The sequence below is a fragment of the Lampetra fluviatilis genome, chromosome 63 (genome assembly GCF_964198595.1).
Source record: "Lampetra fluviatilis chromosome 63, kcLamFluv1.1, whole genome shotgun sequence".
Taxonomy (NCBI): Eukaryota; Metazoa; Chordata; class Hyperoartia; order Petromyzontiformes; family Petromyzontidae; genus Lampetra; species Lampetra fluviatilis.
The window spans coordinates 2,367,148-2,392,197 of record NC_136337.1 but is presented as its reverse complement, the minus strand read 5'-3'; the positions used below and the strand labels follow the sequence as shown (position 1 = coordinate 2,392,197).

General features: G+C 51.4%; 1 protein-coding gene across 1 annotated transcript; it reads right to left on the bottom strand.

Moving 5' to 3' along the window:
• On the bottom strand, positions 1–24,487 carry EXOC3 (exocyst complex component 3). The gene is made up of 16 exons (XM_078881974.1): positions 24,211–24,487; positions 20,291–20,463; positions 19,442–19,661; positions 18,339–18,585; positions 16,306–16,420; positions 15,657–15,848; positions 14,319–14,446; positions 13,049–13,166; positions 10,587–10,712; positions 9,020–9,120; positions 7,573–7,683; positions 5,670–5,838; positions 3,585–3,707; positions 2,150–2,305; positions 1,473–1,597; positions 1–641 (listed from the first exon to the last, which is right to left on the bottom strand). The coding sequence occupies exons 1-16, from the start codon at positions 24,236–24,238 to the stop codon at positions 470–472; spliced, it is 2,304 nt and encodes a 767-aa protein (XP_078738100.1). The 5' UTR covers positions 24,239–24,487; the 3' UTR covers positions 1–469.
• Positions 24,488–25,050: the final 563 nt, after the last annotated feature.

Here is a 25,050-nt window from a genome sequence, read left to right as displayed (position 1 = left end):
CACCCCACCGCCACCGCTCCCCTTGAGGAGCGACTGCCGCCGGCACTTGAGAGGTGGAGGAGGAAGCGTCGCCGTTCCCTCCTTTTTAATTTCCAACGGAGGCGAGACCTCAACGGCATCCGGTGTCTTCTCGGCGGAGCAGTCGAGACGCTCGGCACCGGCTCACTTCGGCCTCGCGCCTTAAATGGCGTTTCGTTGCGGGCGTCCAAACGTCTCGACGAGCGTTCGCCGCTCTCTCGCGAAGGGCGAGCGAGACGGAGAGAAAGAGAGAGGGAGGGAGAGGGAGGGGGAGCGAAACGACGGCCGCTCGCTCGCTCTCTCCGCGATTTCGCCGTTCTCTAAACAAGCCGGTGGGATGGGGGGCCACGCAAACCAACGGACCCCGGCACAACGCTTCCACGTGAACCGGCCGGAATCTGGAGTTTCGGTCGGGGGGGGGGGGGGGGGACGGGACACCGTGCGTCCGCCGCTACTTGACGAGCTTGGGCAGCGTAGACGTGGGCACGGCGATGTCTGCGAACACCGGCCGGTACCCGACGGGGACCTGCCGGGAACTCTGCGCCAGCGTCTCCACCACCGTCTGTCTCATCTCGCGCGTCGCGTCGCCGCGCAGCGCCAGCAGCACCAAGATGTGCTCCTCCCTGGCACGCACAAAAGACAAAGATCCCCCGTACAGGCTTAACAGGCTGTTGGGGCAAGCGCTGTTAGTGAGTAGCACCTGTGAAGGCCGGCACGGCACACGAGGGGGTGGGTGGCCAGCACCACGCCCGGCCGCCTTTGTCTCCCCGGTGGCGACAAAATCACAGCCAGTGTTTGTTGACAAACATTGTTCGTGCGTGTTCATTGGGGCCGTGTCTTCCCGATGTTTCTGATTAACCAGAGACATCAGAGACGGGCGACCAGGTATTAAAGATTTGGACGCCGCTGAGAATGTTTTCGTGTCGGGTGTTTATCGGCGAGCCGGAAGTGACGTCATTCACTCGCGCGGATTTCTCGACAAAAGTTGTGTCGACGGGTGATGTCGCTGTCGTTAGCGCGACCACATTTCGCGCGGGGCACGTAGCCCGGAAATTTACCCTAAAGTCTGAAACACAAGATCCAAAATCGTCGTTAACAATCAGAGATCACAAAATTGCCAAACGTGAAACCAAATTCGTAATCGGAACGTTTCAAGTTCAAATCCCGGTCGAGGATCACTCGGCCCACCATCTCAAGTCCAAGTTGGTTATCTTCTACATTATCCTGCCCCCCCCCCGCCGCCACGAGAATGTGGAATTTCCATCACTGTGTTCAAAAGCCGTCACGAACATGAGCACAAAGCCCCCCTTTGCTTGGGCGGGGGTGACACGGACTTAGCCAAGAGTTAAATCATCCTGCGAGCGTCCGACCTCATCCGATGATTTTGGAAGCTAAGCAGGAAAATTGAACCTCGGTTAGTGGTGGAAGGAAGACCGACCGACTAGCCGACTCACCGGATGTCGGGAAAGTTGTTGGCGAGACCCGTGACCTCCAGGCAGACCAAGGACGAGTCCTTGAGCTTGAGGACCTCGGCCAGCGCTGGGATGACATCCGTGGGCTTCTCACCTTCCTCCGAGCCCTGCGGGGAAACTCGCGCTGAAACCCATCGCCGTTGTCCGTGCGCGGTGCCGAGTCAACAAGGCCGGTGCTAACCCTGGTTGGTGCAGCCATAAACCGGCATCCCAACATCATCAACAGCAGGCCGATGCGCGCATCTCCCTTGATGAATGGAAGACACGAGCCACAGTGGTGAGACTGTGGCCATGCAACTGAAACTACGGACCATATTGCAAACCCATCGCTCCCCCCCCCGCCCCTCTCTTCTGCCAAACAGAAGCCGCTTGGTTAAGCGGTGGCAGGGCATGCGGAGGAGGCTCGTGAAGGAGGACCTCCAACAACAACGGAGGGCAGAGGAGTGATGCTCGCAGCAAGGAGCGCCGGGGAGGATACAACGCAGTGGGCTGGCGAGGTGGGGAGCACAGGTGGTGTGCGCATCAGCCAAATCATCTCAGCGAGTCAGTCAAGCCAAGGCACCTGGGTATGTCCCGTGACCTCCTGTCAACGAGCCTTAGAGGCGACAACAACGCCACTTGGTGGCGAACAGCGCCGATGTCGTCTCGAGGCCACCTACGAGTTTGAGGAAGAGCTGCTTGATCTGCGTCGCCTCGCGGCTCATCCTCTCGGCCGCCTCCTTGCGCTCCTCGTAGCTCTTGAAGGAGACGCGCTTCTGCATGAGCGCCTTCACGTACTCGCTCACCACCCACAGGTGGGCCTGCGTCGTCATCTCCTGCAGCGCAGACAAACACCCCCCCCACCCCCACCCCCGCCGCCGTATGGACTTTACAGACTGTTGGGGCAAGTGCCGTTAGCGAGCAGCACCTATGAATATTCTTAGGTTTTTTCTCGGTAAAGTCACGTAGGTAAAACATTAAAATTAATAAAAGTAAAATAAAATAAAAATCACGACGTTTCGGAGGCAACACAAGCTTCCGTCTTCAGGTGGAACCGTCACAGCCACGACAGCTGTATCAAGTAACAGCTACGACAGCTGTATCAAGTAAATGAGAGATTGCAGGAGCTACCACTCCAAGTACAGCACACTTTTTATTCATATGGTAGCACCTATGAAGGCCGGCACGGCACACGAGGGGGGTGGGTGGCCAGCACCACGCCCGGCCGCCTTTGTCTCCCCCAGCGGTGATGTTTACACACCGCACCAGCTACTCATCTGAGGCTGTGTCGACGTCGGGGAACTAATATACGCACATACTCACACGCTAACAAACTTAAACACATGCACAGTGTGTGCATACACAGGCAGGCATATACACACACACAATGCACATACCAACATGTGCGGACGTATGCTTATAGACGTGACACACGTAAGAACCCCAAATGCAGTCACCACCACACAGACGAAGGCTTAGCAATGCTATAATAATTAGTTTTATACATGCTTGTATACTGAACTTCTTTCGCACCGTACGTAGCCAACCGTGATAATTGGAGGTGCGTGGGAAGGACCACAAACTAAACACAAAACATTTCTAAAGAAACGTGTCAGATCTACATTTAAAAGTGCATAGCTCCAGTGGCTTCTGCTGACGTCTGTGAGAAAGAGCTTCATAGCTCATCAGATTCCACCGGTATAAATAAATATTCTGATTCAGATTCCTAATGTCGGAAGGGCCGTTTTCCAGACGGCCGCAGAAGCGCACCTGAATGGATGGACGGAGGCACGCACGCACGGACATACGGATGGACGGAGGCACGCACGGACACACGGACATATGGATGGACGGAGGCACGCACGGACACACGGATGGACGGAGGCACGCACGGACACACGGACATATGGATGGACGGAGGCACGCACGCACGCACGGATGGATGGAGGCACGCAAGGACACACGGACATATGGATGAACGGAGGCACGCACGGACATACGGATGGACGGAGGCACGCACGGACGGACGCACGGACGGTGGGCCAGACGGACGGACGCAAGGATGGACTGACGAACATACAGACGGACGGACGTAGCGCGAGCGTCGCCGCGAACCTTGTTGTACGGCCTCTTGATCTTGCAGAAGTCATGGAAGTAGTCGACCACCGTCACACAGATGGTGTCCATGGCGTTGGAGTCCGTGAGCCACTTGCGGGTGAGCAGCTCCTGCAGGTGAGGCTGCGGCGAGGTGGGGGGGGCGGGTGAGCGGTGAGTGGTGAGCGGGTGAGCGGGTGAGCGGTGAGCGGTGAGCGGTGAGCGAGCGAACGAGCGTCACTGGCGAAGTTGTACGATGTGGGTGTGTTTGTTTCCGCGGGACCGCAAGCAAAATGCAGCGTCGTCGCGTACGTAAGTATTGTGAACTTCTTTCGTACCGTACGTAGCCAAACGTGCTAATCGGGGGTGCGATTAGGGGGTCAAACGTAGATGCGGAGATAAGTGAAGAAGATGCAGTCTGTTTTAGGGCGTGAGCATCAAGACAAAGATGCCCCGTGCAACCTTCTAGAGACTTCCGTTGCAAGTTCTGTTAGCGAGCAGCAAAGGCCAGAAAGGCACACGGAGGGGGGGGGGGGGGTTTGGATAGCACCACGCCCGGTCGCCTTCGTCTCCCCAGTGCCGATGTGTATTACACACCGCACCAGGTACTTATTCGTGGCCGAGTCGACCTACAGGAGGCCCAGGACCGGCTCAGATATTCGTCAACGATGTTGGCCGTGAGCGGGTATCGAACTCGGGCGGCCGGGTTACTAAGTGCGGTGCGCTACCCGCTACGCCGCCGGGCTGAGCACACACACACGCGCACGCACACACACACACGCACACACACACGCACACACACAAACATGTACACACACAACAACGGGCAACATTGACGCACAAATCCAAATCCTGCGGCGCGTACGGAAGCCAAAGCTTCTCGCTCTGCGTAGGCCGCCCACCCCTATCCATGTCCCTCCTGACACACAATGGCAGCGTGTGATGATTTTGAGCACCCATTGTTGCCTGCTAATCTTGACTAAACAATGCACACGCATCAAGATCAATTCGTTACTTTCCACATTAGCGAGCCGCCCTCCCCCTCCTCCTCCTCGCCTCGGCGTCTTCCAAAAGGAGGGATTTGTTTTCCCGGAGCCAGACCAGCGCGCCATCCGGTCTGTCCCGGCCTTTGCCGCGCGGCCATCGGGGTTCAACCCCCGGCGCGTCGCCGATGTTTGCGAAATAAAATAAATGAGCAACATATTCGTCGGGAGAGGCGACACCTCTGGACAATGCAACGGAGGAGTGCGTACGCCCAGGCCCGATGAATGAGGGCGGACTGGAGAACTAAATAAAGGTTCAAGATGACATTTTTCCCGTCGCCTGATTGGACGTTACCCGTACTGTAATTTATGATTACCGGCTCTTATCGCAGTTTGTCTGAATTCTATCGACAGAATTTCCTCGTGGGAACGCGGTAGAAGCGTTATTTGAAAGGTGACGCGTTGGTCCAGAACGCGTTCAGCCAAAACAATTTCCCCGCGAGGAACAACGCGACGGTAAGTTTGGCAGGTTTGGCGAGCTATGGTGTGCGCTCACGCAGTGAGATGGCGGGACAAAGAACTGAGTTTAGGGCACGCCACCGTGTACCGTATCATTTATACCCAGAATCCCCACACTGCTCAGTCGCGCAGCTTAGGAAAGTAGTCACCAGAGGTCGCAAACGGGTTTTGATTCCTTACCCGTACCCGGCCACACCAGGGTCGCAAACGGGTACCCGTACCCGTACCCTACTCGATACCCGGCTACCCGTACCCGGCCGGGTATCGGGTAGGGTACGGGTACCCCATTGCGACCTCTGGGATGAAGCCATGTTGCAGGCGCGGGTGGGTTGATTCTAGGAACTTGAATTGTGAGAAGAGACAAGACGTTGGGAAATGAGTGACAAACGGTGACTCACCAGTGACTCACGGCCTACCCGTACCCGGCCGCACCAGGGTCGCAAACGGGTACCCGTACCCGGCCGGGTACGGGTAGCCGGGTATCGGGTAGGGTACGGGTATCGGGTACCCGGTTGCGAGCTCTGGTAGTCACCGCGTCATCCACGCTCCGTGACCTCACGAGCCGCGTGAAGGTCGCCGGGGTCGCCGTGGCGACGCCCCTCACCTCCAGGTCGAGGAAGACCTCCTTGAGCAGCAGGTGGCAGCCCTCGCGTGCGATGCGGTCCAGTTCGGGGCTCATGTCGGGCGAGGAGGAGGAGGAGCCTCCCCCCGACACCTCGTCGTCGTCGTCGTCATACTTTGTGTACTTGCGCTTGAGGCTCGCGATCGAGTCCCTGCCCCAGTCACCGGCGCAAGCAGGGACACGCACGCCGCCACACGCCACGTTAGGGTTACGGGCGACGGTGAGCGTTAGGGGTGAGCGTCAGTGGTGAGCATCAGGGGTGAGCGTCAGGGGTGAGCGTCAGGGGTGAGCGTCAGGGGTGAGCGTCAGGGGGTGAGTGTCAGTGGTGAGCATTAGGGGGTGAGCGTCAGTGGTGAGTATCCGGAGTGAGCATTAGGGGTGAGCGTCAGGGGTGAGCATCAGGTGTAAGCGTTAGGGGTGAGCGTTAGGAACAAAGTTATGGGCACTGTGTCATGTTTATCCTTCGTAGAATCGACTGTCGACTGCATCTTCACGAGATCACAATTCATGCATCACAACCGCCAAGGGGCGGAGGATGGGATCGATTCGTAGACTTTGTGCTTAACGGATTCACGTTACCCACGGAAACCGCGAGAATTGCTGAAATCTTCTTGGTTCTTTCGGTAAAGTCACGTAGAATGTTCTTCACCTGAGGACGGCTGCTTGCGTTGTGGCCGAAACGTCGTGAGAATTATTTAAGTTGTATTTTTATTATTTTATTATTTCCATTCTACGTGACTTTACCGAAAGAACCAAGAAGATGAATCCCTGCAGTCACGAAAGCTTTAAATCGAAATTGCTGAAATGTTACCGAAGTGATTTTTTAATCGAGTCGCAACTCTGAACAGTGACAGTTGATCACATTCCCCCCCGCCCCCCCCCGTTGGAAGGGGTGGTGAGAGAGGGGGGGGGGGGAACAGGTGAATCATTTCACCACCTCCAGCGTTTTGAACGCAAAATATCTTCTCAGTCGTTCTGATGACGACGGCTGATGACGATCTACAACAATGTTCGTGATTCATCTTCTTGGTTCTTTCGGTAAAGTCACGTAGAAGGGAAATAATAAAATAATAAAAATAAAACATAATAAAATTATTCTCACGACGTTTCGGCCACAACGCAAGCAGCCGTCCTCAGGTGAAGAACAGGTCTGTCAGAAAGACAGCGTCTGAATGAACACCACGCCTTAGAGTCGCGACTCTAAGGCGCTCTTCCCCCTCCAACCCAGCTTAAATATACGCTGCCAAGCATGGTGGTGCTCATTCAGACGCTGTCTTTCCGACAGACCTGTTCTTCACCTGAGGACGGCTGCTTGCGTTGTGGCCGAAACGTCGTGAGAATTATTTTATTATGTTTTATTTTTATTATTTCCATTCTACGTGACTTTACCGAAAGAGCCAAGAAGATGAATCCCTGCAGTCACGAAAGCTTTAAATCGAAAAAGATGTTCGTGATGACGACGACGACGATGACGGCGGGGTCAAGGGATACGGCGAGAGCGACGCCGTTGGCCGATGTTATTTCCGCGATTGCGTTACGATGACGAAAATTCGTTACGGATCGGACGATGACGTTTCGCGCAAGCGGCCGGCACGTGGAGGCCATGGCTCGGCCCTAATGCTGCGCGCTTGTCCGGCAGTCGAAACTGGAAGCACAATCGGATCGCTAGAAACTTGGCATCGATTAGCACGCGTGCATCCGCGCGCAGACCTAGGCCAGACGCATTCCTTTCCAATCCCCCAAGAGGGTTAAGTGCAAGCGGCTAGGCTCGCTTCGGCACGGCCGTTTTTGTCTGGAACAAAATACACATCCGTTAAAAGTTACAAATTTGGCGGCGGCGGCGATGGTGGCGGTGAGGGTGGTGGGGGGGGGGAGCGGAGCTCACTTGAACGTCTGGCAGTTGTTGACGAGGGCGATCATGTAGTGCACGAAGAAGGGAGGCTTGTTCCTGTCCTTCAGGTGCTCTTCTCTGTACCCCAAAATCGCATCGCGGTACCTGGACACGGGGGTAACGGAGGGGAGGAGGGGTCCCCCGATATACGTCGCCTCGATATACGCGAGCAACCCGATGTGAAATTTCCCCCGCGCACGCGTCGTTTACGCCGCTTGCGAGCCCCAGCTCGGCTTTGTTTCCATTGTTTCTCACGGGAGAAATCGCCCCATCTTGCGTCGCGCAGGACATGTTCATGCTCTTAAGTTTCTTATCCCCCCCCCCACCCCCTCCCACCATTCCCCATTATGCTTAACGGGGTAAAGGAATTCTCCGTTACGCGTCGTTTCGCTTGCAACATTCCGGTCCCTAACCCCGACGTATATTGGGGAACCCCCTGTATACCCAAGTCACACCCACGTCACACCCACGTCACACCCACGTCACACCCACGTCACACCCACTTCACACCCACTTCACACCCACGTCACAGTCACGTCACACCCACGTCACACCCACGCCACACCCACGCCACACGTCACACCCACGTCACACTCACGTCACACCCACGTCACACCCACTTCACACCCACGTCACAGTCACGTCACACCCACGTCACACCCACGCCACACCCACACCACACGTCACACCCACGTCACACTCACGTCACACCCACGTCACACCCACACCCCCACCAGCGATCAGCCGCGCACTCAACTCACCGCGAGCCAATACTTCGCGATACATCAACAAAAACGTACAACGATAGTTTTGCACACGAGGTCTTCGCGCCAGCCATCGCTCTTATCGCAGCAGGGCTATCGGAAAGCAATGGGCGCCCACGTTCCACGCAGCCTGCCGTCTGAAGGAGTTTCAGCAGCAGATGACGATGTTGCCGTGCGTCAAACCTATCGCGAAATATTTTTTCCGCGGGGAAATTTTCAAATCTTGGCAAGTTTGGACAGTGACGCCGGCGTGCGTGCGCTCTTCTCTATTCCAAACGACGTCACGGGATTTCCAACGTCCGCTGCCTCGAGGGGGCACTTATCGTGAGAATTTTATTGTTTTATTTTTATTATTTCCCTTCTACGTGACTTTACCGAAAGGGGCACCTATCGTCGAGGGCCTTTTTCTATTTCTTGAACCCGAGGTTCTGGTTCGAAGCGTAGCGCGCTAACCACTGCACCACCGCTCCCCACACGATCAGGTCACACGCAACGCACACGCGCCCTTGTGCGCGCCCTGCGATGGAACTCTCCCGCGCTATCAAGTCCCCGCTCGTCCCCCCCTTCTCTGTGAGTAACCAGGAGGAGGGGACGTGTGGGGGGGGGGTGGAGGGGGGGAAACCAAAGAACGGCGCGGGGCGGGCAGAGCCGGGCGCTCCATTGTGTAGGGCAGTCACCGGCGCAGGAAGGTGTTCATTTCCTGGAGGCACAGCTGCAGGACCTTGATTTTGAGGTCCTCGTTGATTTGCGTGGCCACCTGCAAGTTCTGCTCCATCATCTGAGAACAGTAATGTCGGCGGAGGATCATTCCGGATTACCGGTAAGCCCGACTCGCAGAGAGATAAGTAAATAAAATTAACCCGTAAAAACAACGTTTTTCACTATAAATCCTTTATATGCGTGGCGGCTAGAGTCCTCTCGTCCTCTGGCTTGAGATGGCTGCCAACTATGGGTCAGATGAATGGCTGGCACCATTAAGCAATTGGTAATTAAATATAATGAATTTTTTCCTAAAAAGTGTACAATTTTGGAAAAAACGAGTCTGTGTGCAAAATGTCAGCTCGATTGGATCACGGGAAGTGGGTTAAAAAACGACCGAAAGATTTGCACGGTCGTAAGCAAGCAAGCAAGTGAACTTAATATAAAGGATTTTTAAAATATGCAAAAGGAAAAGATCCCCCCCCGTGTCGCCTTCAACGAAAACGTTGATGCGAGTGCTGTTAGCGAGCAGCACCTATGAAGGCCGGCATGGCACACAAAAGGGGGTGGGTGGCCAGCACCATGCCTGGCCGCTTTTGTCTCCCCAGTGGAGATGTTTTTAGATACTGTACCAGGTACTCATGTAAGGGTGAGTTCTACCCAGAACCGGGTAAGATATTTGCCACTGTTATTGATCAGGAGCGGGAATTGGCGCAGTGCGCTTACCACTACAGACACGGATTGATAATCAACTGCTCAACCTCTGACTCAAGTGGTCACGTGACCCGCAAACATGGCAGCAAGCAAACCTATCACTTGTGGTCTCGTGAAAATATATAAAAAGCCAGATACAAGGGAAGAAAATACAAGAACAGTGAAACCAACGAAATTCACAAGCCAATTGTGAAATGCACAATCCAGCGCTGCGGGCTGTTGCTGCACAGTAGAGTACCAAACAAGGACTATTTCGCGCGTAGTTTTCCGTGCAGCGTGGAAACGCAACATTGCTTTGCACGCTGTCCACATTTTCTTGCTTCGAGAGTGCGATTAAAAATTTTTTCCCAAAATGATTTTTCAACGTTCAGGCATTTCTCGGCGTAAAACACTTTGTTTCGTGCCGGACGCAGACGCTTGCCCGCGTTACTTAGAGGGCACCCTGTATTCGCGGTGGGCGTGCATCCGTAGACAAAGATCCGCCGTAGACCTTTAACCGACTGTTGGGGCAAGTGCTGTCACTGTGAGGCACGCATGAAGGCCTGCACAGCATACGAACGAACTGGATGGCTAGCACCACGCCCGGCCGTCTCGCTCTCCCCGATGCCGATGTTTGTTTAACACTGCGGGCCAAGGTGGAAGCTCCCCGGCACGTGGAGCGAAACCGTGGGGACGTCGTGACGAACGACCAAGATCAGAACATTTACTTGCACTGGAGGAGTCCGATGAGCTAACGAAGCTCTCTTTTTCACAGACAAACGCGGTACGACCCAATGACTCGCCGGAGAGGCGCCATGACTTAGTAGTCCCAACGCCGCTGAAAGGGGGCACCTGGAAAACGATGGAAGGCAGCGTCGTCTGGAAGAACCCGTCGTGGTCGGCCTCGGGCTCCTGTTCCTTCGACCAGTCTTTAGAGTCTGTCTCCAATGCCTTCCTGAGCCACCCAACGATGTTCGACTGCAGGGGTGGGAGGAAGTGGAGGAAGTGGAGAGAGGGAGTCGAGGGAGGGGTGACAGAGAGGGCAACAGAACAAGATAAGCATGTAACTGTAGAAAGAGCGGCCTCCACGACGAGGTAGTGCAACCCAACGGGTGTAATCCGAAGGGCATGTGAGTATGAGAGTGCAATCCAAAAGACATGTGAGCATGAAAGTGCAATACAAATTCTAGATTTGAAGCTTTCATGACTGCAAGGATTCATACTCTTAGGTTTTTTTGGGTAAAGTCACGTAGGTAAAAAATAAAATTAATAAAAGTAATAATAGAAATAAAATAATAAATCACGACGTTTCGGAGGCAACACAAGTCTCCGTCATCAGGTGGGACCGTCACAGCTAGATTTACTGTATCAAGTGAGACAAAACATTTAAGGGGGGGAGGAGGGGGGGAGGAGCTTATCTGAGTGTGGTAGCCAATGAATGGAACGTATTGGGGGGGGGGGGCTAAAAGAGAACAACAGGTACACATGCTAAGGGTGCACATGCTAAGGGTGCACATGCTAAGGGTGCACATGCTAAGGGTGCACATGCTAAGGGTGCACATGCTAAAGGTGCACATGCTAAAGGCGCACATGCTAAGGGCGCACATGCTAAAGGCGCACATGCTAAGGGCGCACATGCTAAAGGCGCACATGCTAAAGGTGCACATGCTAAAGGCGCACATGCTAAAGGTGCACATGCTAAAGGCGCACATGCTAAAGGCGCACATGCTAAGGGTGCACATGCTAAAAGAGAACGACACTGTGCATGTTGTTTAACCCAGTGTTGGTGACAACCTAAATACAAAAAAGGAGAGTGCTGTTAAACGTTGGGGATGTTAACACTCGGTAAAGTAGAATAGTACCTGTCAAATAAGATGGTCCAAAAATATGTAGTTAAATCTTTTTTGCATGGTTAATAATATCTTTCCAATGATTACTCAGTTTGTACCCATCATCACGGTTGAAATTATGTCTGTGTTTGTATATCTGGATGGCTTCGTGTACAAACCTTTGATGGTAGCCAGAGGGTTTGCAGAGCACCTCGGAAAAAACAATATCATGAGAGCCCACAGCGTTGTAGCAATGATCGGCAACGGCGGAAGACTCAATTTTGCCGTGTTTCAATTGCAATTTTGCCGTGTTTTAATTTGCAATCCAAAGCCAAGAGAGTGCATTGCAACAGACATGTGAGCATGCGAGATCTAAGAGAGAGGCATAGAGAGAGAGACAGAGAGTCGAAATAACAGCTGACATATGCAGGTTGGATGGAAACATGACAGTCAGTTAAGACTTTACCTGGTTAATAACGTCCTTCCAATGATTGCTCAGTTTGTACCCATCCTCTCGGTTGAAGTTGTGTCTATGTTTATATATCTGGATGGCTTCATGAACAAATCTTTGAAGGTAGCCGGTAGAAAACTAAACGACCGCGTCCGTGAACACAAGGCGGATCTGAAACACGGTAAGACCAATACCTCTGCCGTTGACGATCATTGTTTTAAGGCTGTGGGCTCACACGAAATAGATTTTTCCAAGACGGAGGTACTCTGCAAACCTACCGGCTACCTTCAGAGATTTGTTCATGAAGCCATCCAGATATGAATTTAAAAATCTCCAGGCACGTATAGCGGAACGTTGGACATCATGCCAGTTCAGCCGGAGCTAAGCTGGCGATGAAAATGTATATACGCCTATGCAGAGGCCTCTGTCAATCCACTGCTGGATGAGCGCCTCCCCATGCCGGGTGGGTCATGGTGGGGTATTTGACCATACTTCACCACGCTGGTCACTGCAGGATGGTGAAGGCGGCAGGCATAGGTATGGGAATATAGACAAACAGTGCAACAATGAACCTACCCCATTGGAACCTCCTTTGCCAGTAGCAAAATATGATCATTGTTTTTGTTACCCTTTTATCTGGCAACAAAACTGACACCTTTTTGTGCCTTTTGGCGTCATCTGGTCCAACACCATGTGAGACTAGGCTCTAAGAAAAGCTGTCTCGGGTGTGGACCAATCAACTTCAAGGACAGTGCATACATTATCAGAGTTGTGTTTTTTGTTTGCATTCCGACCGCAGGTATTGTGCTCAATGCAAACATGACTCCTTGTAAAAAAAGGTGTCAGTTTTGCTGCCAGATAAAAGGGTAAAAAAAACAATTATCAATGAACCTACCCATTTAATCACAGACAGCTGCCAGAATTCGAACCCCGGATCTCAGCGGCGGTGCCAACTCAGCGCTCCGACCTCCGGGGCGAACCAGCCGCCTCAACGTGAGGTTCACCCCCCCAAGGCGAGGGTCAAAAGTTCACACCTTCATGGTGGTGATGTACTTGCTCAGCAGTTGGTTGATTATGTCGTTGGAGAGCAAGGGACCGAGGGCCTTCAAGTCCACGTCCTCAGCCAGGTCAGGGTGGGCCATGAGCTCCTCACTGTCGGTCACAGTGATGACACGGGCACAAGACAAAGATCCCCCGTGTAGCCTTAACAGACTGTAGGGGCAAGTGCTGTTAGCGAGCACCTATGAAGGCCGGAACGGTACACGAGGGGGTGGGTGGCCAGCACCACACCCGACCGCCTTTGTCTCCCCAGTGGCGATGTTTACACACCGCACCAGGTACTCATTTAAGGCTGAGTCGACCTAGGGGAGGCCCAGGACCGGTTCAGATAATCGTCACCGGTGTTAGCCGTGAGCGGGAATCGAACCCGGGTCGCCAGGTTCATAGCGCAGCGCGCTAACCGCTACACCACCGCTCCCCACGGGCACACGCACACACACACACACAAGCACGCGTGGATGCACACACACAGGTGTTGGTATGGCTTGCACTGCTCAACATTCCCACCCGGCATCTTACCGGGAGTGGGGGGATTGTAACGATGCATCCATTCATAAATTTAAATCGATTACTTTGCTCACGATGCATGCATTGCATTGTGCGTGTGATAATCGATTATTTTAGATGCGTGCTTAACGCGGAGTGATAACCACTGCGCCGCTGCTCCTCTCCATGGACATGTTATTCATCGTCAATAACTACCACCATCATCGTCATCGTCAGCCCTGACTAGCCCCACTACCGGGTGAAGGCGTTTCCCCCAAACCGTCGCCATCTCTCCCAGCGGTTAGCATGCTGCCCTACGAAACTGGTGACATCAGTTCGATTCCTGCTCACGGCCAATAACAGCAGCGAATATTTAAAATGGTCCTGGGTCCTCTACAAAGTCGAATCAGCCTCTAATTAGTTCCTGGTGCGGCGTGTAACCATCAGCACTGGGGACACAGGCGGGCGGGCATGATTCTGGCCACCAATCCCTCGCGATGTACGGTGCAAGACTTCATAGGTGCTCGCTAACAGCACCTGCCCCAACAGGCTATTATATAGCGGACCTTTGTCGTTGTTTACCCTTGCGTCCAGTGTAGGTGTGTGTGCGTATCCGTGCTTCACCTTCAACCTATGTTTCCGTTCCACATTTTTCACGTTCTACATTTCTCACGTGGCCCTCAAGCGCACTTAGCCTGGCACAAGCGCCGTGGTGACGTCACCGCCACCGAGTGGCGAATGGTGGTTGTTGTGCGTCACCTGGGATAGGTGTTGAGCACCCAGGTGAGGAGAGACACGATCTCGTTCCCCTCCAGCTCGTCCGACACCATCTCTTGCAGGTGTGTGGACAGCGCGCTGTGGTACAGCCTCAGGTACAAGTTGAACACCTGCCAGCGTCACACAATTCACGTCACGGTTAAGCCTCGAGTAAGCCAGAGTTTGCGGTTAAGCCACAAAGACAAGGGTGCCTCCATTGAACATTATCTTTGCTTGTATACCCAGGAAAGCCTCGCCGAGTCTCAACACTTTCTTGCAGGTGGGTCCTGCCAAGTTTGCACGGTGGCGGGCGATGTTGCCATGTGTTGCGTATAGTTTGTTGTTCTTCCACCCGTACCTCTGATTTGCACGGCTGGCTATGTAGGGTGCGAAAGTTCAACATAAAACGCACACAACAACAGCTACAAGGTCATTTTTTGTTTTCCTTGTAGCGCTGGGAGGAAGCTGGAGCACCTGGAGGAAAGCCTTGCAGAACGGGGGAGAGTAGAACACACAAACTCCACACAGAGGAGGGAGTTCCCGCGTCGGGAATCGAACCCAGGTCACTTCTTGCCGTGAAGGCCCGAGTGTTACCGCTGCCACCCAAACAAACAAACCGCACAAACACTGCGCTGTGTCACGGGGTGGTTATTCGGTCGGGGCAGACGCGCGACGGGTGGGCATGTATGAATGTTGAACGTTTTTCGCACCGTACGTAGCCAACCGTGTTAATCGGAGGTGTGGGGGAAAGACAACAAGCTACACACAAAAAGCAGTTCTCAAACAATGAGTTTTCAATCTAGATGATGTAAAAGTGCATAGCTCCAGTGGCTTCCTAATATCAGAAGGAAGAGCGTTCCAGACGGCCTGCAGAAGCGCATCTCGAAGCGCGTGATGCGGTGGCCGTGTTTGCTCGATGGCCAGCCAAATCTTCTTGGTTCTTTCGGTAAAGTCACGTAGAAGGGAAATAATAAAGACGCTGTCTTTCCGACAGACCTGTTCTTCACCTGAGGACGGCTGCTTGCGTTGTGGCCGAAACGTCGTGATAATTATTTAATTATGTTTTATTTTTATAATTTTATTATTTCCCTTCTACGTGACGACTTTACCGAAAGAACCAAGAAGATGAATCCCTGCAGTCACGAAAGCTTTAAATCGAAAAGGCCAGCCAAATGTTCGATGGTCAGCCATCCTGGGGCATTCCTCCCCGAGTTCTCAGCCGGTTCAACAAAATCAACACGAAACCCAAATCGTTGTTTCAACCCGGGCTGGGGCGTGCGTGCGTGCGTGCGTGCGTGCGTGCGTGTTGCGCGCGGGGTCAAAGGCGGGCGCGGGCAGCACCTCGTAGCTGGGCGGAAAGCAGCAGGCGAGCATGTGGCGTGCCACGGTCAGGTCCTCCAGCAAGTACTGACGCGAAATCTCCAGGTGGCGCACCAGCCACATGCGGTCGGAGCCGCGCTCGTCCGGCTGGTTGGCCTCGATGCGCGTGCGCGCCGTGCTCTCCATCACGTCCATGCACTTCTTCCTCCACGCCTGGCGAGATTGGATGACGACGACGACGTGTTTGTGTGTGCGTGTGCAACGAGGGAGAGAGGTCAGGATTCTGTCACGCTTTCCAACGTGCACGTGTGTGTGTGTGTGTTTGTGCACACGCGTATCCTCAAACATTTTTAATTCGCGATTAAACAAGTGTGGCGCTGCATGGGGCTCGGTGACATCATCAACATAATTAGCCAAATCACAGTGGGCGTGGCTTGTAATGGGTTTCCTGCCTTTGCGAGGCAGGATGTTGAATAACTAAAATTTTTTTTTATTTAGCCGATTAAGCAACTTCACTTATCCGTCCAGCTAGACCATGAATAAACCTTGAAGAGTGAGCAGCAGCTAACGGCAGAACCAGCGAGCGTGTAAAAGGGCACCGTTGAATCCGCAATCCGGATAATCTGCCCGCGAAATAACGCCGAGTCAACCGTTAAACACGCTCCATTACCTTGGGCCGCCCCGGAGGCAGGAAGCTGGACTGCTTCTCCCTGTCGAGGGCGCGCTGATCCAGCTTCTCCTCACGCTCGATGATGCGCAGCACCGACACCAGCAAGGAGGGGTCTCTGCTCGCCGAGTGTCGGTTACAGAGCGAGAGGGTACAGAAGCCGCGATTAGTGGAGTCGTTCTCGTAGCTCCTCACCGAAAGTTCACTTATTGTTCCCTAGCTCTCCCCACGACCCCTTAATCTCCACCTCATAACCACCACCACCACCACCGTTTCTGTTCCCTCTTCACAGTCTCATTACATGGCTATCACTAAATCCCCATTCAATCAATTCATTCATCATCATTTACTGTCATTTGCTTTCATCGAATTCACGCATTACAGATTTGCCCATTGCTTCCTCTCGTCCATTTCATTCTCGTCATCTCCACCATTACATTCACACAAGTTGTACCGTTGTTAATTCTGCGTAAAGCACCTTGATTGAGGCGCTACATAAATTGAGATAATAAATACCCTGCAGAGGCGCTCTAAGACAGGGATCCCCAACCCCCGGGCCGCGGACCGGTACCGTTCCGTGGCCTGTTAGGAACCGGGCCGCACAGCAGCAGTGAGAGCGGTGAGTCCGCGCGTGGAACCTGCTCCCATTATTTTATTATTTACCACTTCCGTCCGCGCCTCTTTCCCGCACTGCGCACTTGTCTCAGCCACACAGTGTTGGTAAAGCCCACAAGCTGCTAACCCCTAGTAGCCAGAATGAGTAAAAAACAAACGTCGCCGGAGAGCTTCTTTGAAAAGGGGGAAAGACCCAATGATGACCCCCCACCCCCGGTCCTTGAAAAAATTGTCTTCCACGAAACCAGTCCCTGGTGCCAAAAAGGTTGGGGACCGCCGCTCTAAGAGCTCCCCATTCCACCAGCAGTGGCGGACACGAGTAGGTGCAAGAGCATCCCAATGACTCAATTGGGATTATACGAATGAACCTCAACCCCATACTCTTAGTTCTTTCGGTAAAGTCACGTAGGTAAAAAATGAAATTAATATTAATAAAAATAAAACAATAAAAATCACGACGTTTCGGAGGCAACACAAGTCTCTGTCATCAGGTGGGACCGTCACAGCCAGATTTTCTGCATCAAGTGAGGCAGGGATTCAAGATGCAAGCCCTTGCCTCACTTGATGCAGCAAATCTGGCTGTGACGGTCCCACCTGATGACGGAGACTTGTGTTGCCTCCGAAACGTCGTGATTGAATTGTTTTATTTTTATTCATTTTTATTTCATTTTTTACCTACGTGACTTTACCGAAAGAACTAAGAGTATGAATCCTTGCAGTCACGAAAGCTTCAAATCTAGAACCTCAACCCCAACACCAAAAACTTGGCAGGACCCTCCAGAAAAAAAAAGTTGTCTTGAGACTCACCGAGGCTTTTCTGGGTGAACAAGCTTTACGTATGTATGTATGCTGAACTTCTTTCGCACCGTACGTAGCCAACCGTGCTTATCGGAGAAAATAATCATCATTAGAAAACACCAATAGAACCTCATTTGCCAGTAAAAAATATGATAATTGTTTTTTTACCCTCTTATCTGGCAACAAAACTGACACCTTTTTTACAAGGAGTCATGTTTGCATAGACCACAATACCTGCAGTCGGAATGCAAACAAAAACACAACTCTGGCAAAGGAGGTTCCAATGGTGTAAATGCATAACCCCGAGCTCTCATACTCTGATGGTGCATTCTCTTTGAGTTGTGCGGCTTTTGGCGTCATCTGGTCCAACACCATGTGAGACTAGGCTTTTAAGAAAAGCTGTCTCGGGTGTGGACCAATCAACTTTAAGGACAGTGCATACATTATCAGAGTTATGTTTTTTGTTTGCATTCCGACTGCAGGTATTGTGGTCTATGCAACAGGACTGCTCGTAAAAAAGGTGTCAGTTTTGTTGCCAGATAAAAGGGTAAAAAAACGATTATCATCATCAGAAAAGATTGGGGGGGGGGGGAATGCCAGCAAGGACGAGTATGAGGCTGTACCTGCGTACGGTGGACAGCGCCCTCTCCAGCACGAGCCACAGCTGCTTGGCGAGGGCGTGCGACAGCTCGCTGGTGGCGGAGAAGTAGGCCTTGATGAGGCTCATGTCGGCCGTGTTGCGCGGGTCCATGCGGTACTGCTCGTAGAGGAGCTCATCGCGCGAGCTCTCCAGCTCCATCAGCGCCGTGTGCGCCTCCAGCAGCTGGCCTTGCTCGATCAGCGAGTGCGTGTTGCGCACGATCTCCGGCACTGAGACGGGCACGGGGGGAACAACGTGCGCGCGTCAACAAAAGCCGCAAAGATCCCCTCCTCGTATAAGCCGTCGACAGACCGTCGGATGCAAGCGCTGCTAACAAGCTGCGATGAAGGCCGGCGACAGCACACGACGGGGTGCGTGGTCAACGCTACGCCCGGCCGCCTTTGCCTCCCCAATGTTCACACACCGCACCAGGCTGAGTCGACCTAGGGGAGGCACTGAGCTGGTTCAGACATCCGCCACTGTGAGTAGGAATCGCACGCAGTGCGCTCAGGTTAATTCATTAACCTGTATTTTTAAATAAACCCATCAAGACATTTTAAGTACAAAAAATATTTTAAAAGAATATTATAAAAGTTTTAAATGTAACATATCCAGATTGGATTTAACAGTTTTTTTTACAACATGTTCAATATGGCTATGTAAATAATATGAATTGCACTTACAACAAATATTATAGGGTATTCAATTTGTACCCGAGGCTTTCTTAAGATATCTTTCTCTACCATCCCTAATCCTAATATTTAATATCATTGCTGTCCCTAGTAACAGCTGTTGAATTAGCCTAGTTGAATTTCTATCCTAAGGATATGGCCCATTTCTGCATACTGCAGAACATAAATAACGATTCATCTTCTTGGTTCTTTCGGTAAAGTCACTTCTTGTTTTTTTCGGTAAAGTCACGAAAGAACCAAGAAGATGAATCCCTGCAGTCACGAAAGCTTTAAATAGAAATAACGATTGTAGAAAAACCTTTCCCAGAACCCTGCTTGCCACAACAAAACGATGGGGGAAGGGGGGGATGGGTCCCCCGACGCACCTGCTGCTACCGCCGCTACTGCCGCTCACCCGAGAAGATGTTCTTGAGGTTCTCGACCGCGGCCGCCAGCTGGCTGTGCTGCACCACGGCGTCCTTGACGTCGCGCAGGCCCTCGATGGCGGCGATGCTGCTCTGCCAGTCGCGGCCGACGTCCGCAAGCGACCCGCGCACCTCGCACGAGTCACTCAGCGCCGTGTGCAGCTGCGACAGCCCCGTGCGCACGCCGTCGAGCTGCGACTGGATCGCCGCCTGCGCCGGGCGGGTATAGCGGACGCCGACCACTATTACCCAGTTCCCATCGGCACATCCATCCAAGCCGGATCAGCGGAGGGCATCACGGTATAGGTGGTTTTTCTGTTGGCTATTTGCTGTGTTAAGCCAGAACCAAACGGTGATATGCAGGCCTCACAAGACAATGGAATCGAGCGCAGGGCCAAGCAGGGCGAGGGGTGGGGACTAATGACATGCCGATTGCATGTGACGTCAGTCACTACACTACGAGAACACGTCAATGCGTCATCAACATGCATCACAGCGAATTGGGATCTACGGATGAAACGCGCCTTACAATTGTAAATTATAATTATTATTTATTATCTCAACGCATTCATCGAATGTGACGTCAGCACAATGTCTGGACACCGACTCATCGTTAATCGCGCGTGACGTCAGTCGCATGGCCCTGTTGTGCAATGGAAAAAGAGGTACAAACGATCCGGGGTGTTGAAAGTCCTAGTCGGCCCTTTCAAGACGTACTTTCGATCCCTTCTTCACGCAACCCAAGGGTGGCTCGATTACGGCTCATGATGATGATGATCAAGATTCGGGCCTCGGAAAGGAAAAGGTTCAACCCCTCCCTGCATGCACAGCGACCGCACCTTGAGGCGGGCCTCCACGGACGCCTTCTTGCGCGCCTCTCTCCGCCGGTACTGCTCCGCCTTGTCCAGCTGGTCGGGCCGCTGCAGCATGCTGGCTACGCGCTGCACCGCCGTCTCCATCGCCTCGCGATCCGTCCTCTCCATCTCTGCTTTGCCGATCCCTCCCACCGTCGCTGGAAACGCAAGGGAACGGACCACAGTCGACGATGCCGACCAAGACGTTGGCCAGGTCACTTTCGCGCGTAACTTTCTACTGTATTTCGCACAGCACGCCGTTTTAAATTACGAGCTGCTCCTCACGCGTTGAGGGTCAGTGACGTGCTGCCCACGTGACCGAAAGAACACACGTCAGCAAGTTCAACGGTTACATTATACTGGAAGGAACCTCCTGGTTACACCTAGCCCACAGGGGATTATTGTGTCCATCCGTCGTGCAGGGAGGGGCTGGGTGGGGAGGGAGGGGCTGGGTGGGGAGGGGAGGGTGGAGAGAGGCTGGGTGGGGAGGGGCTGGGTGGGGCTGGGTGGGGAGGGGCTGGTCACCCCGTGGTGCCCTTATAAAACTCAACGTTTAACCTACTCACGCCGGCTTGTGCCCGCCCTCACAATCGGGCATATTTGCAGAATACACCACGCCGCCGTTGGCCCTGGCCATTGACCGAGCAACCCAACGTTCCTACCAGCTCCCTCCGCAGGAATGTGTTTAAGCTAATTCTCGGGCTGTATCCTCCACCTCATTCTATGTGGGTAAACAATGAACGTCATTGTTTAGCCGATTATGCAAAACATGAAGTGCCATCACTTGCAGTACTGTATTGCATTTATAGTCTTCAGCAAATGGTCAAAAGTGTCAACAAATAATGATGATTCCCCCGGTCAGCCGTGTCAAGTGATCCACTTAAGACCAAAAGGACTTAACTTCAATGTTTATGGTTACAACATCAAAGTGGATTTCTGTGCAAACGAAAATGACATAAAAAAATGAAAACAAAAGCCTACGCGTTATTAAAACTGAAAATTAAATTCATATCCCGTTTGCAGCCCTGAGCAGTGGTGGAAATTCCACGTTACTTTGGCCGCAGTCGATCCAACCTTGGCACAACCACTGTTGACGTACGATAAAGTAAAGATGACATGTACTGTTGAATGCCTTTCATAATGTGTTCTATTTAACATTAAAATGTGTAATATTATGTTTAGCAGATACACCGTGCTCACAAAAGAGCCAAACTTAGCGCCGCCCGCAATTCACACTGATATCTTCAACTCTGCAAAGATTACCCCCCAAAAAAATATCATGCAACATGTTAGAACCACACTTGAGCATCAACGCAGCAGTCGTAACGTAACACTTTAACGCTTTAGGAAAACAAACACTGACCGCCTAAAATTCGATTTAAAGCTTTCGTGACTACAGTGATTCATATTATTGGTTCTTTCGGTAAAGTCACGTAGAAGGGAAATAATAAAAATAAAATTTTTCTTTAATTTTATTATTTCCCTTCTACGTGACTTTACCGAAAGAACCAAGAATATACTGACCGCCTAACTTAAAATTGTAACCGCGATCGTTAACCCAACGCGGCCTACACGTTCCACGTACCCTGCGCTCTTTCCTGAGCGCCCGCGGGGAAAATGTGGCCCCGACCCCCGGGTGACAGAACCAGCAGAGGCGGCGTATCTCGCCGGGGTTGAGAAACTCACGAATTGAAATACCACGTTGAGACACTTTAAACAACTACATGTTCATGTTTTCATTTTATCCAGGTTTTATGGCCCCACCGAGCTGCCTATATAGTAGGGCTGAACGATTAATCGATTTCAAATCGATATATAAAATACATTTTTTTTTATAAAATAATTATTTTTATTATTTCTACGTGACTTTACCGAAGGTAAATAATAAAAATACTTATTTTATTATTTCCCTTCTACGTGACTTTACCGAAAGCACCAAGAATATACTGACCGCCTAACTTAAAATTGTAACCGCGATCGTTAACCCAACGCGGCCTACACGTTCCACGTACCCTGCGCTCTTTCCTGAGCGCCCGCGGGGAAAAGGTGGCCCCGACCCCCGGGTGACAGAACCAGCAGAGGCGGCGTATCTCGCCGGGGTTGAGAAACTCACGAATTGAAATACTACGTTGAGACACTTTAAACAACTACATGTTCATGTTTTCATTTTATCCAGGTTTTATGGCCCCACTGAGATGCCTATATAGTAGGGCTGAACGATTAATCGATTTCAAATCGAAATTAGAAACAATACGATTAGCAAATCGCAAAAGCTGCGATTTTTGGCGATTTGAAAAGTCATATTTCTTATTGGAATTGTTTGATTTTCTATTATTTTTATAACTTAATGTACTTAATGTATTTAATGTATTTAACTTAACAATTGTTCTGTTTGATTGTTCTATTTCAATTATTTTTTTTAATGAATATATATTTAAGTTCTCATCCTTGCATTAAAATATTTCGAGCAGTTTATATTTTGATGGTATCGTGTGGTAATGCTCCATCACATGTTTTAAATCGATTACTCAGTGAATATAGAACTGAAGCTTGACTTTAAAAATTTTAATCGCAAATCAAATTGCAATATCTGTCAGAAAAGTCGCAATTAGATATTTTCCACGAATCGTGGGCTTATAATCATCATCGTAATCGTGTAGAAATTTATAGCAGCCAAATATTCTAAACTAGGTGGCTAATCATCACGGAGAAATGTATAGTTGCCAAATACTCTAAACTAGGTGGCTTTTCATCACCGAGAAATACACAGCTGCCAAAAATACTCTAAACTAGGTGGCTAATCATCACGTGGAAATTTACGGCAGCCAAATATTCTAAACGCGTGATGTTGATTCTAAATGTAGAGGGAACAAACGGGAGAATACATCCACGCGACCACCACGTGGAGAGAGACACGCAAACTCCAAATCTACAGCAGCAGGTATCAGGGTCGTGGATCGAACCCACGACCTCCTGTACACCAGGCGAGGTAGTTAACATATCCTAGCCACCGTGATGATAAGAGAGACACGCAAACTCCAAATCTACAGCAGCAGGTATCAGGGTCGTGGATCGAACCCACGACCTCCTGCACACCAGGCGAGGTAGTTAACATCTCCTAGCCACCGTGATGATAAGAGAGACACGCAAACTCCACATATACAGCAGCAGGTATCAGGGTCGTGGATCGAACCCACGACCTCCTGTACACCAGGCGAGGTAGTTAACATCTCCCAGCCACCGTGATGATAAGAGAGACACGCAAACTCCACATATACAGCAGCAGGTATCAGGGTCGTGGATCGAACCCACGACCTCCTGTACACCAGGCGAGGTAGTTAACATCTCCCAGCCACCGTGATGATAAGAGAGACACGCAAACTCCACATATACAGCAGCAGGTATCAGGGTCGGATCTAACCCACGACCTCCTGTACACCAGGCGAGGTAGTTAACATCTCCTAGCCACCGTGATGATGATGAGAGAGAGAGAGACACGCAAACTCCAAATCTACAGCAGCAGGCTTCAGGGTCGTGGATCGAACCCACGACCTCCTGTACACCAGGCGAGGTAGTTAACATCTCCTAGCCACCGTGATGATGATGAGAGACAGACTCCACATATACAGCAGCAGGCGTCAGGGTCGCGGATCTAACCCACGACCTCCTGCACACCAGGCGAGGTAGTTAACATCTCCTAGCCACCGTGATGATGATGAGAGAGAGAGACACGCAAACTCCAAATCTACAGCAGCAGGCTTCAGGGTCGTGGATCGAACCCACGACCCCGGGCCCTGCACGTGAGACCCTGGTCGTGAGAGGCTGGTCTTGAGACCCCTGGTTTTGAAACCCCTGGTCTTGGGACCCTGGTCGTGAGAGGCTGGTCTTGAAACCCCTGGACGTACCCGCCTGTTTGGTGTCCTCCGTGAGCATCGCAATCGCCGAGAAGACCGCGGCAGGGATGGGCCCGGAAGTTTTCTTTGTGCGGGTTTTTATTTATTTACTTACCCCGAATGCAACGAAGATTACACATTAAAACCGAAGCATCGTCGTTGTCAAGAAACTACACGAAACAAATAAGCTCTCCATCCGGCTTAAAGTAAAAAACACAATGAATTGTCACAAGTTGTGCGGTCAGCTGTAAGTGGAGGGCTGAGGTCCCATGACGTTTTTTTTACAATCATCGCCTTCAATGCGTTGGCAGAATGTTTGTACTCAACTCTGCCCCCACGTGTCCGGCTGTGGTCATCGTCAGCTACAGTCTACTGCTGGATGATGCCCTCCGCAAGCCGCCACGACGCGATACACTACACTATACACTACACTATACACTACTATACACTACACTATACACTACACTATACACTACTATACACTACACTATACACTACACTATACACTACTATACACTACACTATACACTACTATACACTACACTATACACTACTATACACCACACTTTACACTACTATACACTACCACACACTACACTATACACTACACTACTATACACTACAATACACTACACTATGCACTACTATACACTATACATTACTATACACTACACTATACACTACTATACACTACTATACACTACACTATACACTACTATACACTACACTATACATTACTATACACTACACTATACACTACTATACACTACTATACACTATACACTACTGTACACTACACTATACACTACAACACTATACACTACTACACTATACACTACACTATACACTACT

What these genes read in the sequence shown, in the direction of transcription:
- EXOC3 (XM_078881974.1), bottom strand. Translation starts at nt 24,238, where the DNA reads ATGCTCACGGAGGACACCAAACAGGCGG. An exon ending in GCGCTGTCCACCGTACGCAG is followed by an intron (nt 16,421 to 18,338) that starts GTACAGCCTCAT and finishes CTCGGCGAGCAG; the next exon opens with AGACCCCTCCTTGCTGGTGT. An exon ending in AACAACTTTCCCGACATCCG is followed by an intron (nt 642 to 1,472) that starts GTGAGTCGGCTA and finishes TGTGCGTGCCAG; the next exon opens with GGAGGAGCACATCTTGGTGC.